Source organism: Heterodontus francisci, chromosome 30 (genome assembly GCF_036365525.1).
Source record: "Heterodontus francisci isolate sHetFra1 chromosome 30, sHetFra1.hap1, whole genome shotgun sequence".
Classification (NCBI taxonomy): domain Eukaryota; kingdom Metazoa; phylum Chordata; class Chondrichthyes; order Heterodontiformes; family Heterodontidae; genus Heterodontus; species Heterodontus francisci.
Window position 1 is genome coordinate 17,360,493 of NC_090400.1, and position 14,908 is coordinate 17,375,400.

A 14,908-nucleotide genomic window follows, 5' to 3' on the forward strand; every position below is an offset into this window, starting at 1 on the left:
CTACCCATGTCTCCGAAATGGCCACTACATCGAGATCCCAGGTACCAACCCATGCTGCAAGCTCACCCACCTTATTCCGGATGCTCCTGGCGTTGAAGTAGATACACTTTAAACCAGGTTCTTGCTTGCCAGTGCCCTCTTGCGTCCTTGTAACCTTATCCCTGACCTCACTACTCTCAACATCCTGTACACTGGCACTACATTTAAGGTTCCCATTCCCCTGCTGAATTAGTTTAAACCCCCCCGAAGAGCACTAGCAAATTTCCCCCCCAGGATATTGGTACCCCTCTGGTTCAGGTGAAGACCATCCTGTTTGTAGAGGTCCCACCTACCCCAGAAAGAGCCCCAATTATCCAGGAAACCAAAACCCTCCCTCCTGCACCATCCCTGCAGCCACGTGTTCAACTCCTCTCTCTCCCTATTCCTCGCTTCGCTATCACGTGGCACGGGCAACAACCCAGAGATAACAACTCTGTTTGTTCTCGCTCTAAGCTTCCACCCTAGCTCCCTGAATTTCTGTCTTAAATCCCCATCTCTCTTCCTACCTATGTCGTTGGTGCCTATGTGGACCACGACTTGGGGCTGCTCCCCCTCCCCCTTAAGGATCCCAAAAACACGATCCGAGACATCACGAGCCCTGGCACCTGGGAGGCAACATACCAACCGTGAGTCTCTCTCGTTCCCACAGAACCTCCTATCTGTTCCCCTAACTATGGAGTCCCAATGACTAATGCTCTGCTCCTCTTCCCCCTTCCCTTCTGAGCAACAGGGACAGACTCTGTGCCAGAGACCTGTACTCCATTGCTTACCCCTGGTAAGTCGTCCCCCGCAACAGTATCCAAAACGGTATACCTGTTGTTGAGGGAAACGGCCACAGGGGATCCCTGCACTTCCTCATTCTCCACCACAAACTCTCCTGTCTCCGCCTGTAATGGACCCACATTTGTCCTCGCTAATCTTTTCCTTTTCACATACCTAAAGAAGGTTTTACAGACTGCCATTATCTTTCTCGCTAGCTTGCATTCATATTCTCTTTTCCCTTTCTTTATCAATTTCTTGGTCATCCTTTGTTGGATTCTAAATTGCTCCCAATCCTCAGGCTTACCACTTTTTCTCGCAACCTTATAAGCCACTTCCTTTGATCTAATGCAATCTTTAACTTCTTTTGTTAGACACGGTAGATTCATCTTTCCTGTTGGGTTTTTGTGTCTTAGAGGAATGTATATTTGTTGTAGACCATGTAAAAGTTCTTTAGTACTAGCCATTGCCTGTCTACCATCAAATCTTTTAGTATGTTCCCAATCCACCATAGCCAACGTGCCCCTCATACTTTCATAGTTTCCTTTGTTCAGATTTAAGACCCTAGTTTCAGAATGAACTAAATCGTTTTTAAACTTAATGTAGAATTCTATCATATTATGGTCACTATTTCCCAAAGGCTTCTTTACAGCAAGGTTATTAATTAGCCCTTTCTCATTACATAATACTAAATCTAAAATAGCCCTATCCTTAGTTTGTTCTTCAACGTACTGCTCCAGAAACCCATCTCATACACCCTCCCAGAATTTATCCTCCACAGCATTAGTGCTGTTTAGGTTTACCCAATCTATATGTAAATTGAAGTCATCCATTATTACTGTATTATCCATATTACATGAGCCTCTAATTTCCTGATTTATACTGTGCCCAACATTACCACTACTGTTTGGTGTCTATAAACAACTCCCACCAATGTTTGCTGCCCCTTGCTGTTTCTTAGCTCCACCCAAATTGATTCTATATCTTGATCCTTCAATCCAAGATCCTCTCTCACCAATGTACTGATCTCATCCTTTAGTAAAAGTGCTGCCCCACCTCCTTTTTATGTTTGTCTATTCTTCCTAAATGTCGAATCTCCTTGAATATTCAGTTCCCAGTCTTGCTCAGCCTGTAACCACGTCTCTGTAATGACAACTAAATCACACACATTCACCTCTATTTGTGCCATCAAATCATCTACCTTGTTGCAAATGCTGCAAGCATTCAGATAGAGTGCCCTTAACTTTGTCTTTTTAACATTATTCCGCATTCTGATCCTATTTGAAGCTTACTTTTGCTTTGTCTGTCTTCTAATTTCGCCTACTACTTTTCTACTTCATGATACCAGTTTTGCTTCCCTCCAATCTGAGCTTCCTCTCAGGTTCCCATCACCCTGCCCATCTAGTTTAAACCCTCCTCAACAGCACTATCAAATCTTCCTGCAAGGATGTTAGTCCCAGTCCTGCTAAGATGCAACCCTGTCCATCTTGTACAAGTCCCATATGCCCCAGAACTAGTCCCAGTGCCTCATAAATCTGATGCCCTCTCTCCTACACCAATTCTCCAGCCACATGTTCAATTGATCAAACATCCTATTCCTATGCTCACTTGCACGTGGGACTGGAGTAATCCTGAGATTACTGATTTTGAGGTCCTGCTTTTTAATCTGTTTCCTAGCTCCTAGATATATGATTAGGGAAGGTCATAGAAATGGGATCGAGAAATGGAGAGCTCTGTGGGAAAAGAGAAAGCTTTTAGAGTGTGTACTGCAGGATGGTAGTAATTGGCGAGGGTGGATGGCAAAGGGTGAATGGTGTTGGTATGGAATATATACAGGCTGCAGATTTCAATGAGTAGGAGTTTTTGTAGGGTGGACCTGGGGAGGCCAGTCGGGAGAGCATTGGAAAAACTGAGTTTTCAGTTCATGAATGCAGGTCTGAGGATGGACAGGTGATAATCCAGAGGTGGAGGTGAACAACCCTGGTGATTCAGGCTTGGGCTGATAAATGGCAAGCAACATTTGTGCCACACAAGTGTCAGCCAATGACCATCTCCAATAAGGGAGAATCTAACCATCTCCCCTTGTTGTTCCAGAGCATTACCATTGCTGAATTCCTCACCATCAACATTGACTAGAAACTTAACTGGGCCAGCCATTTAAATACTGTGGCTACAAGAGCAGGTCAGAGGCTGGGAATTCTGCGGCAAGTAACTCGCCTTCTGACTCCCCAAAGCCTGTCCACCATCTACAAGGCACAAGTCAGGAATGTGATGGAATACTCTCCACTTGACTGGATGGGTGCATCTCCAATAACGTTCAAGAAGCTCAGCACCATCCAGGACAAAGCAGCCTGTGTGATTGGCACCGCATCCACCATCTTAAACATTCATTCCCTCCAACACCAGCACACAGTGGCAGAAGTGTGTACCATCTACAAGATGCACTGCAGCATCTTGCCGAGGCTCCTTCGACAGCACCTTTCAAACTCGTAACCTCTCCACCTTGAAGAACACAGGCAGCAGGTGTATGGGAACACCACCACCTGCAAGTTTCCCTCCAAGTCACTCACTTAGAAATATATCCCCGTTCCCTCAATGTCATTGGGTCAAAATCCTGGAACTCCCTCCCTAGAGGCATTGTGGGTCTGAGCAGTTCATGGAAGAACCTCAAGGGCAATTAGAAATGGGCAATAAATCCTGGCCTTGTCAGCGATGACCACATCCCATGAATGAATACAAAAAATGGATAGGATGTGGGCTTGGAAGCTCAGCAAAAAGTACTGCACATCTGCAGGTTTGGTACAACCAAGCATCTGGGAAGGAAGTTGGGGTCTGAAGCTGGGGTCTGAAGTATGAAGTTTCCTGCATGAGCTGAAAAAAGATGTTTTCAGTTTTGGTGATCTGCAAAAGTTTCTAAATCATCCAGAACTTGATATCAGTCAGGCCATAGTGAAATCAGGGGTATAGATCAACTGTATGTCATTGGTGTACATAAGGAAATGAAGCCTATGAATGCAGATGATGTTGTTGACTGGCAGCATATAAATAGCGAACAGAAAGGGGCCAAGTATGATGTCTTGGGGCACATTGAAGGTGACTGTGGGGAATGGGAGGACAAATGAGTATAGGAGGTGAACTGAAAAAATTAGGACAAAGTGGAATGGTACCAGGAGAAGGCAATGTCATAGAGGTGGAGCATCTAGGAGTTGCAGTGTCATGGAGATGGAATGATTGACTGTGTTGAATGTTGTGGAGAGGATAAGGAGGGATAGTTACGCAGGACAATGTTGATGACTATGGGGAAATTGTGAGGCTGATTCTATGTGTTTGAATAGGAAATGGTGGGAGAGGCAGATATGTGACTGGGTACCATCGAGTAAAGCCCTTTAGTTCTGCCCCAGCTTGGGAAAACTACTCATACATACTATACCAGTGTGAATTTTTCATTTCCCACCTAAGCCATGCTTATGATCTCTGGAATAGCATCAGCTAAAAGACTGGCTGTAGGGCTGGCTATTTGAGAGTCTGTGAAAGAACTGGCTGGCTGGAGTTCTGGCTGAAGTTACAGATGGTGGACAGACTAGGAAGGCTACCTGGTGAGCAGCTTAGCTGAGGTATAGTTGGAGCAGACAACTCAGGGCCTTTCTGACCCTCCTTATATTGACTTTTCAATGGTTCCTAGTACAATTCCTTGAATAGCAAAATATACACATATAAACCTGCATTGATATTTTCTAGTTTATTAATTACAGATTAAGCAGTTTTGCCTTATTTTACTAAAATTTACAAAGTACACAACAACAACAACTTGTATTTACATAGAACCTATGACATCATAAAATGTTTCAAGGCGCTTCACAGGAGCATTATAAAACAAAATTTGCTGAAGCACACAAGATGATAATAGGGCAGAAGACCAAAAGCCTGGTCACAGAGCTAGGTTTTAAGGAGCAATTGTAAAGGAGGAAAACGAGGTGAAGAGGTCTGGGAAGGAAATTCCAGAGCTTAGGGCCTAGGCAGCTGAAGGTGTGGCCAAGGGATGCTCAAGAGGCTAGAATTTGAGCAGTACAGATGACTCAGAGGGTCTTAGGGCTGGAGGAGATTACAGAGAAAGGGAGGGGCGAGGCCATGGAGTTGTTTGAAAACAAGATAAGAATTTTAAAATCAAGGCATTGCTCAAACATAATCCAATGTAGGTCAGCGAGCACAGAGATAATGAGTGAACGAAACTTGGTGCGAGTTAGAATACGGGCAACAGACTTTTGGATGAGTTCAAGTTTATGGACGGCGGAAGATGAGAGGCTGGTGGGAAGTGCATTGGAATAGTCAAGTCTAGAGGTATGGATGATGGTTTCAGCAACAGATGAGCTGAGGCAGAGTTAGATGATATTATGGGGATAGAAGTAGGCCGTCTTAGTGATGGCTTGGATTGTGGTTGGAAGCTCACATTGGGGTCAAATACAACACCAAGGTTGCGAACAGTCTGGTTCAGCCTCAGACACTTGCCAGGGAGAGGGATGGAGTCAGTGGCTAGGGAACTGAGTTTGTAGTGGGGACCGAAGACAACAGCTTCAGTCTTCCCGAATACAGGAGTAGCGAAGTCTTGCTCCAATTGTATAGAACCGCAGTTAGACTGCACCTGGAGTACTGTGTGCAGTTTTGGCCCCCTTACCTTAGGAAGGATATTATTGCCATAATGGGAGTGCAACGAAGGTTCACCAGACTTGTTCCCAGGATGGTGGGACTGTCTAATGAAGAGAGATTGGGGAAACTGGGCCTGTATTCTCTAGAGTTTCCAAGAATGAGCGGTGATCTCATTGAAACGTACAAAATATGAAAGGGATAGACAGGGTAGATGCAGGGAAGATGTTTCCCCTGGTTGGGGAGTCTAGAACCAGGGGACACAATTTCAAACTTCGAACAAAGAACAAAGAACAGTACAGCACAGTAACAGGCCATTCAGCCCTCCAAGCCTGTGCCGATCTTGATGCCTGCCTAAACTAAAACCTTCTGCATTACCGGGGACCGTATCCCTCTATTCCCATCCTATGCATGTATTTGTCCAGATGCCTCTTAAACGTCGCTATCGTACCTGCTTCCACCACCTCCCCCGGCAGCAAGTTCCAGGCACTCACCACCCTCTGTGTAAAGAACTTACCTCGCACATCCCCTCTAAACTTTGCCCCTCTCACTTCGGACCGAGATGAGCAGAAATTTGTTTACTCAGATGGTTCTGAATCTTTGGAATTCTCTACCCCAGAGGGCTGTGGAAGCTCAGTCATTGAGTATGCTTAAAGTAGAGATTGATAGATTTCTAAACACCAATGACATAAAGGGATAGAGGGATAGTCTGGGAAAAAGGCACTGAAGTGGATGATCAGCCATGGTCATATTGAATGACAGAGCAGGCTTGATGGGCTGAATGGCCTACTCCTGCTCCTATGTTCCTATGTTCCCAAACTTCAGTTGGAAGGAATTTCTCTCATCCAGTACTGGATGTCAGACAAGCAGTCTGATAATTTAACAATGGTGGTGGGGTCGAGAGAGGCGCTGGTGAGGTAGAGCTGGGTGTCGTCAGTGTACTTGTGGAACCTGACATGTTTTTGAATGATGTCGCCAAGGGGCAGCATGTAGATGAGGACTGGGAGGGGGCCAAGGATAGATCCTTGGGAGATTCCAGAGGTAATGGTGAGTCACCGAGAAGAGAAGCAATTGCAGATGGTTCCCTGGCCATGACTGATAGATAAGACTGGAATCAGAGGAGTTCCCTCCAGCCAGCTGGAGGACAATGGCAAAACATTGGAGAAAAATGATGTACTCCACCTGGTGTGGTTAACCAAAGGCTGCAGACGGGTTGAGAAATATAAGGAGGGATAGTTTACCTTTGTCACAGTCACATACCATGTCCTTTGTGACTCTGATAAGAGCCGTTTTGGTACTGTGGCAGGAGTGGAAACCTGATTGGACATAATCAACATGGAGCTCCACAAAGATGGGCAGGGATTTGGGTGGCTAAAGCACATTAAATGGCCCAGGTGAATTTCACAAGAAAAATAAAAGCATTTTTCCTGCCTAACCTGTACAATTCTGCTAATTTTCTGCATCACAATTAGTCCTGGTGCAGAGTCCTAATTTCAGGGGGAAAGAGTGAATATGGTGATCTTTCAAAGCAGCTGAACTTCCCTGAAGAAAGCCTGGCTGTCACCCTGTGTAATCCAGCTGATTCTGGCAGCAGAAAGAGGACGGTTTTCATCACATTCTCAAAGAAACTTTTTAAAAATTTGATTCGGAAATTGAAAAATTATTCGAGTGTTTAAGTTAAAGTCTATGACACTGTTCAGTTAATGATAACCAACAATCTGGATTTAAAAAAGAGTCTTTTACATCGAAAAATGCCCCAAGACGCTTCAGAGGAACATTATCAAACAAAATTTGACACTGAGCCACATAAGGAGATGTTAGGACAGGTATGTTAATCTTAATTGTAGTTTGGAATGCTCCAATGCCAGATACAATTCCATCACCATTTAATTTTGCCTCGCACAATAGCGCTCTACGTGAATTGTGCATTGACAGATGTGAGATCTGAGGTCATCCCTTTAGACAGGTGTGAAGGGAAAAGCAGCGAGCAGCGAACAAAGAATTTGGGTGAAAATGCCTCACATAGCTCTTTATCTCACCAGAAAAAAATAATCATCGCATTAATCTGAAAAAATGAGTTGTTAATAGCATCGATTTCTATCAAACAGGGCAATGGTTCCTCAAAGATCATGCTCGTAGTCTGTTCTCTTACCTTCTTTCGGCCCGGCTATTGCTGCAGAGCCTCGACCCACTGGACTGGAATGCTTGTTGACCCGGCCTGGGGCTTTCAGCCCACTTGGTTTCAGCAGGCTCATTTCCCTAATGTCTGAGTCTCTCTCCAGTAGACAATACTCTTTCTCTAGGAGGGCTGGGGATTAGCACTACCCAACTCACACATCTCTCCAGTTTCCCGTTCCTCCCATCCTTACAGGACCGAATTGTTAATCTGAAAAGGGAAAAAAAAAGAGTCTGCATCACAGCCTTAATCAACCCAACCGTCTGGCCAGCAGAAAACGATAGAAGCCCACCCAATCTCCAATGAGCAGCTCTAGTTCCGAGAGACCCCTTTATTCATCGCTATTGTAGTTTTAGCAGCATCCTTACCGTCCCTTTCCTCTCATCCAGCTCCCTGTATTACAGGGATTGTTGGTGCTGGTGTTGACACCCGCCCCTGGGCTGTAATCCTACTGCAGCTTCTCCTGCCTCTCCCTTTGGCTGCTCGGGTAGGATGCAGCGAAACTGAGAAAAGCTGACAGCACCCAGTCACATGGAGCTGCACAGACACTCTTGCGTCCCCTTCACTCCAGTGAGGATTGGTGGGATGAAGCACAGCACGTTTGCCAATCATTCAGGGTTCAGAATCCAGGAGCTGTCCAATGAAGGCGTCTGCAAAAATAAAACCAGCATTTATACAAAGCAGCACAAGCCACGGTTGGCCTAACGAGTTTCCACCGCCCCTGGGACTGAAATGTCCTTAATTCTGGACAAACAGCACAACAGACTGGCTCCTAGTGATCCAGTGTGCTTCAAATGGGAGGGCTCGCGATGCACTGAAAGGCTGTGATTGACTCCCAGCTCTGCTGAATAAATGAACAAAAGGAAAAGTGATAGGGGGAGGGCGCTGCCTCCTCCAGCTGCTTGTTGTTTCTATGCCAGCCTGGTTTATGGATTATTCATTGGGGAAGCAGCTGGGACAGGAAATGAATGTCAAACAAAGGCGGAAGCTTGAATCTGGTTAAAGCGTCACTGCTCTCAATCTGCCACAGAAAGTATCCTGCAAGGAAAGCATATCATGTTGAGGAAAGAGTTAAATCATGTGGTTTTGACAGCAGCATGTGGAACTATGATGTTTTAATCACTCACAAAGAATAATAAATACTTTTTAAAACAACATTTTTTTTTATTGAACTCTACGTCCCCAGGCTGGAAAGAGGAAATTCGGCAGGTTTCAGTGACCCCTGCTGGAAAGTGTAAGCAACCTGGCTTTGGGTGTGAATAAGGTTAAAGAAAGAAACACTTGCATTTATATAGCACCTTTCACCACCGGATGTCCTTTTGAAGCGTAGTCATTGTTGTAATGCAGGAGCCAATTTGCACACAGCAAGCTCCCACAAACACCCATGTGACAATGACCAGATAATCTGTTCTAGTAATCTGTTGGTTGAGGGATAAATATTGGCCAGGGCACCGCGGATAACTCCCCTGCTCTTCTTCGAAATACAGCCATGGGATCTTTTACATCCACCCAAGAGGGCAGACAGGGCTTTTGTTTAAAGTCTCATCCAAAAGACATCAGGCTCAGCTGTGATGCCCTCCATGGTTGAATATCTGCCAATACTCACTGAGTTTGCATCTGAAACTTTGTCATTTTGAATGAGATACTGGAGGGCTGCTGGCACCAATACGACTGTATACGGTAATACGCTACTAAGGCAACAGTTTATCGGAGCCAGCTGGGTGACAGAATAGATTAGGATAATGGCTGTTCCTTCCTGAGACTTAAGATCAAATGCAGCCCAGGATGATGATCTGAGTGTCTCCTCCCTCAGTCAGCCGTATGGCCTGGGTGAGGTGAGTTTGTCCAGCCCTAGCTCAGTTCCCAATGGGCCCACAAAATGTTAACTGCCAGTTAGTGCTTGTTTACAGGTACTTTAGTCCTGAAGCCTGGTCCCATTGACACTGAGATTAACCAAATCTATTTCACATAGGCCCTGCTAGTACAATTCCCAACAATGCGCTCCTGTTATGTGAAGCTTTGTGCCAGAAGTACTAAAGACAAAATCCTAAATTCCTTCCCTACCTTGTCTCAAGGAAAATAATCCAGCACCGTTATTAATAGCTCTGTAACACTCAGTCCTTTTAATAATGCTAGAACCCAGTGTTGTTATCTCCCTATATCACTACAACCCTCAATGTTCCTATCTCTGTAACCCTCAGTATCTTTATAATCTTCAGTGTTAGTAATAACACTGTAACTCTGTGATTAATATCATCACATATCGCTATAACCCTCCATTATTAATATATCTGTATCCCTCAGTATTACTAATTTTTCTATAACCCTCAGTGTTGTTGCTATCACTCTAACCCTCAATCCTCCTTTTCAACAGTTATCAATCCAGCCTCCTTTTAAAGTTGTCAATTGATCCTAAATGACTATCCACTGATTTGTGGGGCAGAAGGTGTTTTCTTCTAAGTTCTAACCTTGCTGTGGCTTATGAATTTTGTCCTTGTGTCCTTTGGTTGCATATTTCTTATACAAGTTAAATTGCTTTCTTACAACAACCTGATCTGTATTTTTACCTTGAAGACCTCGGGCGTCTTTGCTCCAACCAATAAGTTCACCCTTTCTTCATAACAACGTCCCCTATGGGCTAGAATCATACTGGTTAGTCTAGACTGCACCCTCTGTAATATACCTATATTCTTTTTGGGATAGGAAAATCAAACCTTCACTCCATACTGCAGAACTGGCTTCCCTATTGATTTGTACATTATCATAACTTGTGACCTTCTGTCCTATCAACACCTTGCCTTTTTTTAAATCTCTTGCCCCACCCCTGCTTTACTTGCTTAAAACCTATTAAATTTCTAACATTTGCCAGTTCTGATGAAGGGTCACTGACCTGAAACGTTAACTCTCCTTCTCTCTCAGGTGCTGCCAGACCTGCTGAATATTTCCAGCATTTCCTGTATTTATTATCATAACTTGTTCTGAATCCAATACCCTGCAGATCTGTCCCACTGAGTTTAAAGACAAAGCAGCATTGGTCAGGGCTGCAAAGTTGTGCAGTCTCCCATTGCTGGGAGAGAAGAGAAGGGATAGCTGAACTGGAGCTGTAAAATGGTGGACCAGGGAACATGACCCTCCAAGTGCTTCGGTACTTATATAAAGAATGGTTCAATGAGGAGCTGATGCTGGAAAATGCTGGCATTTCTGAAGAATGACCATAACCACAATCTATGAAATTGGTCTTTTTAACATTAAGTGGCAACAACATGAGTCCAAAAGATATGAAGACACAGGGTACAGTTCAATGGCGGCGTTTATTCTATGTCAGATAATGTCTATCAATGGATTTCCCCAGTTCCCAAATTAACTGCACAATTTTAAAACACAACAGAAATTAGGTTCCTTATTAAAAACGAACATTCAAAGTTTTAAACAAACACCTGGGTATATTTTCTGATCCCACCTACCCATTCTAACGGCAAAAATCAGGACAAGCAGGCATGGAAAATTGGCAGGGTTCATTTTCTCCTAAGGTCTGGGAGTGTGGGGGAGGCAGGTTCCAATTGAAGCATTCAAAAGGGAATTAGACTATTATATGCAAAGGAAGAATGTGCAGGGTTACGGAGAGAAGGCGGGGGAATAGCATTAGGTGAACTGCTCATTCGGAGAGCCGGTGCAGACACAATGGGCTGAATGGCCTCCTTCTGTGCTGTAACATTCCTGTGAATCTGTGAAAGTCGGCACCACAGTAGAGGTTCTGGGGTATGGGTCAGTGACATGGGGAGCGCCTGGCTCAAACTGGGAGGGAGATACAGAAAGATAATAAGAAGGACAGAAGAAATAGGAGAGGGAGCAGGAGTAGGCCATACAGCCTTTCCAGCCTGCTCCGCCATTCAATAAGAGTATGGCTGAACTACATCAACTCCACTTGCCTGCCCTATCCTCTAATAGTACTGCAGCTAAAAACTAATAGAAACAGTCCACAAGACAATAAAATATCTTTTCTATAACATATGTGAAACTGTTTGAAAAGTGATTGGATTTTTCCCAGTCTTTCATAGTCCTTTATGATGTAATATTGTACATGGACAATGCAAACCACAGTTTGTGCACAGAGCTTGGGCCTCTAGTCAGAAGTAAGGATTAGACAATTGTTTAGGATTTGGAGACAAGGATTACCCTCTGGTGCCAATTGCATGGTGCTCGTTTGAGCCTGTTCATTGTATTTTTTTTTAGCTGATCTGGCTTGAGCTAAATCTTTCCAGTTAAACCACTTCACAGAGTCAGGCAAATTTTCCCTCCAATTATCACCTCCTGCACTTCATTTCACTTGCAATCCTATACACTATAAGGCAAAGTTGTGCAAAATGTAGCCTGCAGATTGAATGCAACCTTCAAGGCTCTTCAACCTGAGCTATGGTTCTTTTGAGCGATTTTGGAGCCTTTTGTGCAGAAGACTTGGTTGAGTAATTCAGACTTCACAGGACTGAAAGATTAGAAAAGGATGCTTCCTGATTGGTTTAAATGGACCAATCTGGGCATGGGAACTTATAAACATTGAAACACAACAACCAGAAGTTGGACAGTGTGAGTCAACAGCAGCAGAGATGGCACAGAAAAAGCAGTCAAGAGCAGATAATGGTGTACCAGGCCAGGGAATAGAACAGGACATAGGAGAACAAGCATTCAAGGTCAGGAAGACTAAAAAGGTAAATAAGGCACAGTCTTTGGAGGGTGGTGTGCAATTTTAGTGATGGGTGAGCTTGAATATTTAGTGTATGGTTGTGCCATATCTATCCAAACCCCTGCTTGAAAAGACTGAACAACCCTATAAGACAGGCTGAGAAAGGATCACCCATCAAGGCAACAAGTTTCTTCCTTCTATCCTGTCCTGGACTGTAAGATGTTCAAAGATATTTCCAAGATATGGAAGCAAAATTCAAGCCTTGGAGTTGGGCTTTAAAGAGAGTGGTTAGGAGCAATGTTGACTTCTGAGAATGAAAGTAAGGAAGTATCGTAAATATTACATAATTACTAATGACTTTGCATCATTATTTATGGTAGAGGAAGAAGTCACCACGCCAGATATCTACAGAAACTGATACTGAATCAGGAACAGGGACTCAGCAAAGTTAATGTAAGCAAATTAGCAATAATGGAGAAATTAATGGCACTAAAGAGTGACACATCCTCAGAACCAGGTGGTTTTCATCCTCGGGTTTCAAAGGAAATAGGTAAGAACATTGCAGATGCCCTAACTATAGTCTTTCAAAGTTCTCTCAATTCTGGAACCATTCTTTTAGATTGGAAATTCGCACATCACTCCACTATATAAGAAAGATGACAGAGGGAAACCAGAGAATTATAGATCAGTTAACCGAACATCTGTTGTTGGGAAATTACTAGAGTCCATAACTATGGATGGAGTGACTGAAGACCTTGAAAATTTTCATCTGATCAGAGAGAGCCAGCATGGATTTGAAACAGATAGGTCACGGCTGATGAACCCGACTGAATTTTTTGAAGAGGTGACTAAAGAAGTGGACAGAGGAATGTATATGGATGTTATTTATATGGACTTCCAGAGGCATTTGATAAAGTCCCTCATAAGTGACTGTTAGCTCAAGTTGAAGCTCATGGAATCGAGGGCAAATTATTGACCAGGTTAGGAGATTGGCTGAGCAGCAGGAGACAGAGTAGGGACAATGCACGGGTACTCAAATTGGCAGGATGCGACTAGTAGCATTTTACAGGGATCTGTGTTGGGGCCTTTACTATTCACTATATTTATTAACAAGTTAGATGATGGGTTAGAGAGCCACATATCCAAGTTTAGCAATGAGACAGGTTGGTGGTATTGTAATCAGTGTAGATGGAAGTGTGAAATTACAAAGAGATATTAACAGACTAAGTGAATGGGAAAAACTAAGGCAAATGGATTTCAGTGCAGGCAAATGTGAGGTCATCCACTTTGGAGCTAAAAAGGATTGATCAGAGTACTTTCTAAATGCTGAAAAGCTGGATACAGTGGAGATCAAAAAAGACGTAGGGGTCCATGTGCATTGATCATTAAAATGTCATGGACAGGTACAAAAAATAATCAAAAATGCTAATAGAATGCTAGCCTTTATATCTAGAGGAATAGAATTCAAGGGGGTAGAAGTCATTATTCAGCTGTACAAAGCCCTGGTTAGACAACACCTGGAGAACTGAGAGCAGTTCTGGGCACCATATCTTAGAAATGGTAAATTGGCCTTGGAGGAAGTGCAGCGTAGATTTACTAAAATGATACCTGGACTGCCCGGGGAGACATTACACAAAGTAGGGTTGTATCCTCTTGAATTTAGAAGGCTACGGGGTGATTTCATCAAAGATTTTCAAGATATTAAGGGGAACAGATTGAGTAGATAGAGAGAAACTATTTCCATTGGTAGGAGAGTCTAGGACTGGGCACAGAGCCTAAATATTACAGCCAGACCTTTCAGGAGTGAAATTAGGAAACATTTTACACAAAAAGGGTGGTAGAAGTTTGGAATTCTCTTCCACAAACAGAAATTGATGCTAGATCAATTATTAACTTTAAATCAGAGACTGACAGATTTTTGTAATCCACAGGTATTAAGGGATATGGGGCAAAGACAGGTGTATGGAGTTATGTCACAGATCAGCCACGATCTGATTGAATGGCAGAACAGGCTCAAGGGGCCTAGTCCTGTTCCTAAGTTCATTTTTGTGAAAGGAAGCTTTGGCCACAAAAGAGGAAACCAAGTTCTTGGAGACAGCATCAGCGATGATAGGAGTTCCAATTGAGATTAAAGGAGATAGTGGGACCAAGAATGCCAAAAGGCAAAGACGGTCAAAGGATGGTATCCTTAGTTCCTGATCATCTAATGGCATTCTGGGCCTTACTAACTGCGGAAGGATGTAAATAAAATTAAATTGATGAATAACATAAGAACATAAGAAATAGGAGCAGGAGCAGGCCATTCGGCCCCTCAAACCTGCCCCTCCATTCAATAAGATCATGGCTGATCTGCCCCAGACCTCAACTCCTCTTTCGTGCCAGCTCCTCTTGCCCTTGACTCCCTGATATTTCAAAAATCTATCTACCTCCTCTTTAAATTCTTTCAGTGATCCAGCCTACACAACTCTCTAGGGTAGAGAATTCCAGACATTCACTACCCTCTGAGAGAAGAAATTCCTGTGCATCTCAGTTTTAAATGAGTGTCCCCTTATTCTGTAACTATGTCCCCTAGTTCGAGATTCCCCCATTAGTGGAAACATCTTCTCAACATC

General features: G+C 43.6%; 1 protein-coding gene across 1 annotated transcript in view; it reads right to left on the minus strand.

Moving 5' to 3' along the window:
• clip2 (CAP-GLY domain containing linker protein 2) overlaps window positions 1-14,908 on the minus strand; it is a 228,241-nt gene that overhangs the window by 210,581 nt on the left and 2,752 nt on the right. The window contains 2 exon segments of the mRNA XM_068010178.1: window positions 7,592-7,825; window positions 7,984-8,265. Coding sequence (XP_067866279.1) covers window positions 7,592-7,694 — 103 coding nt within the window. The 5' untranslated portion in view covers window positions 7,695-7,825; window positions 7,984-8,265.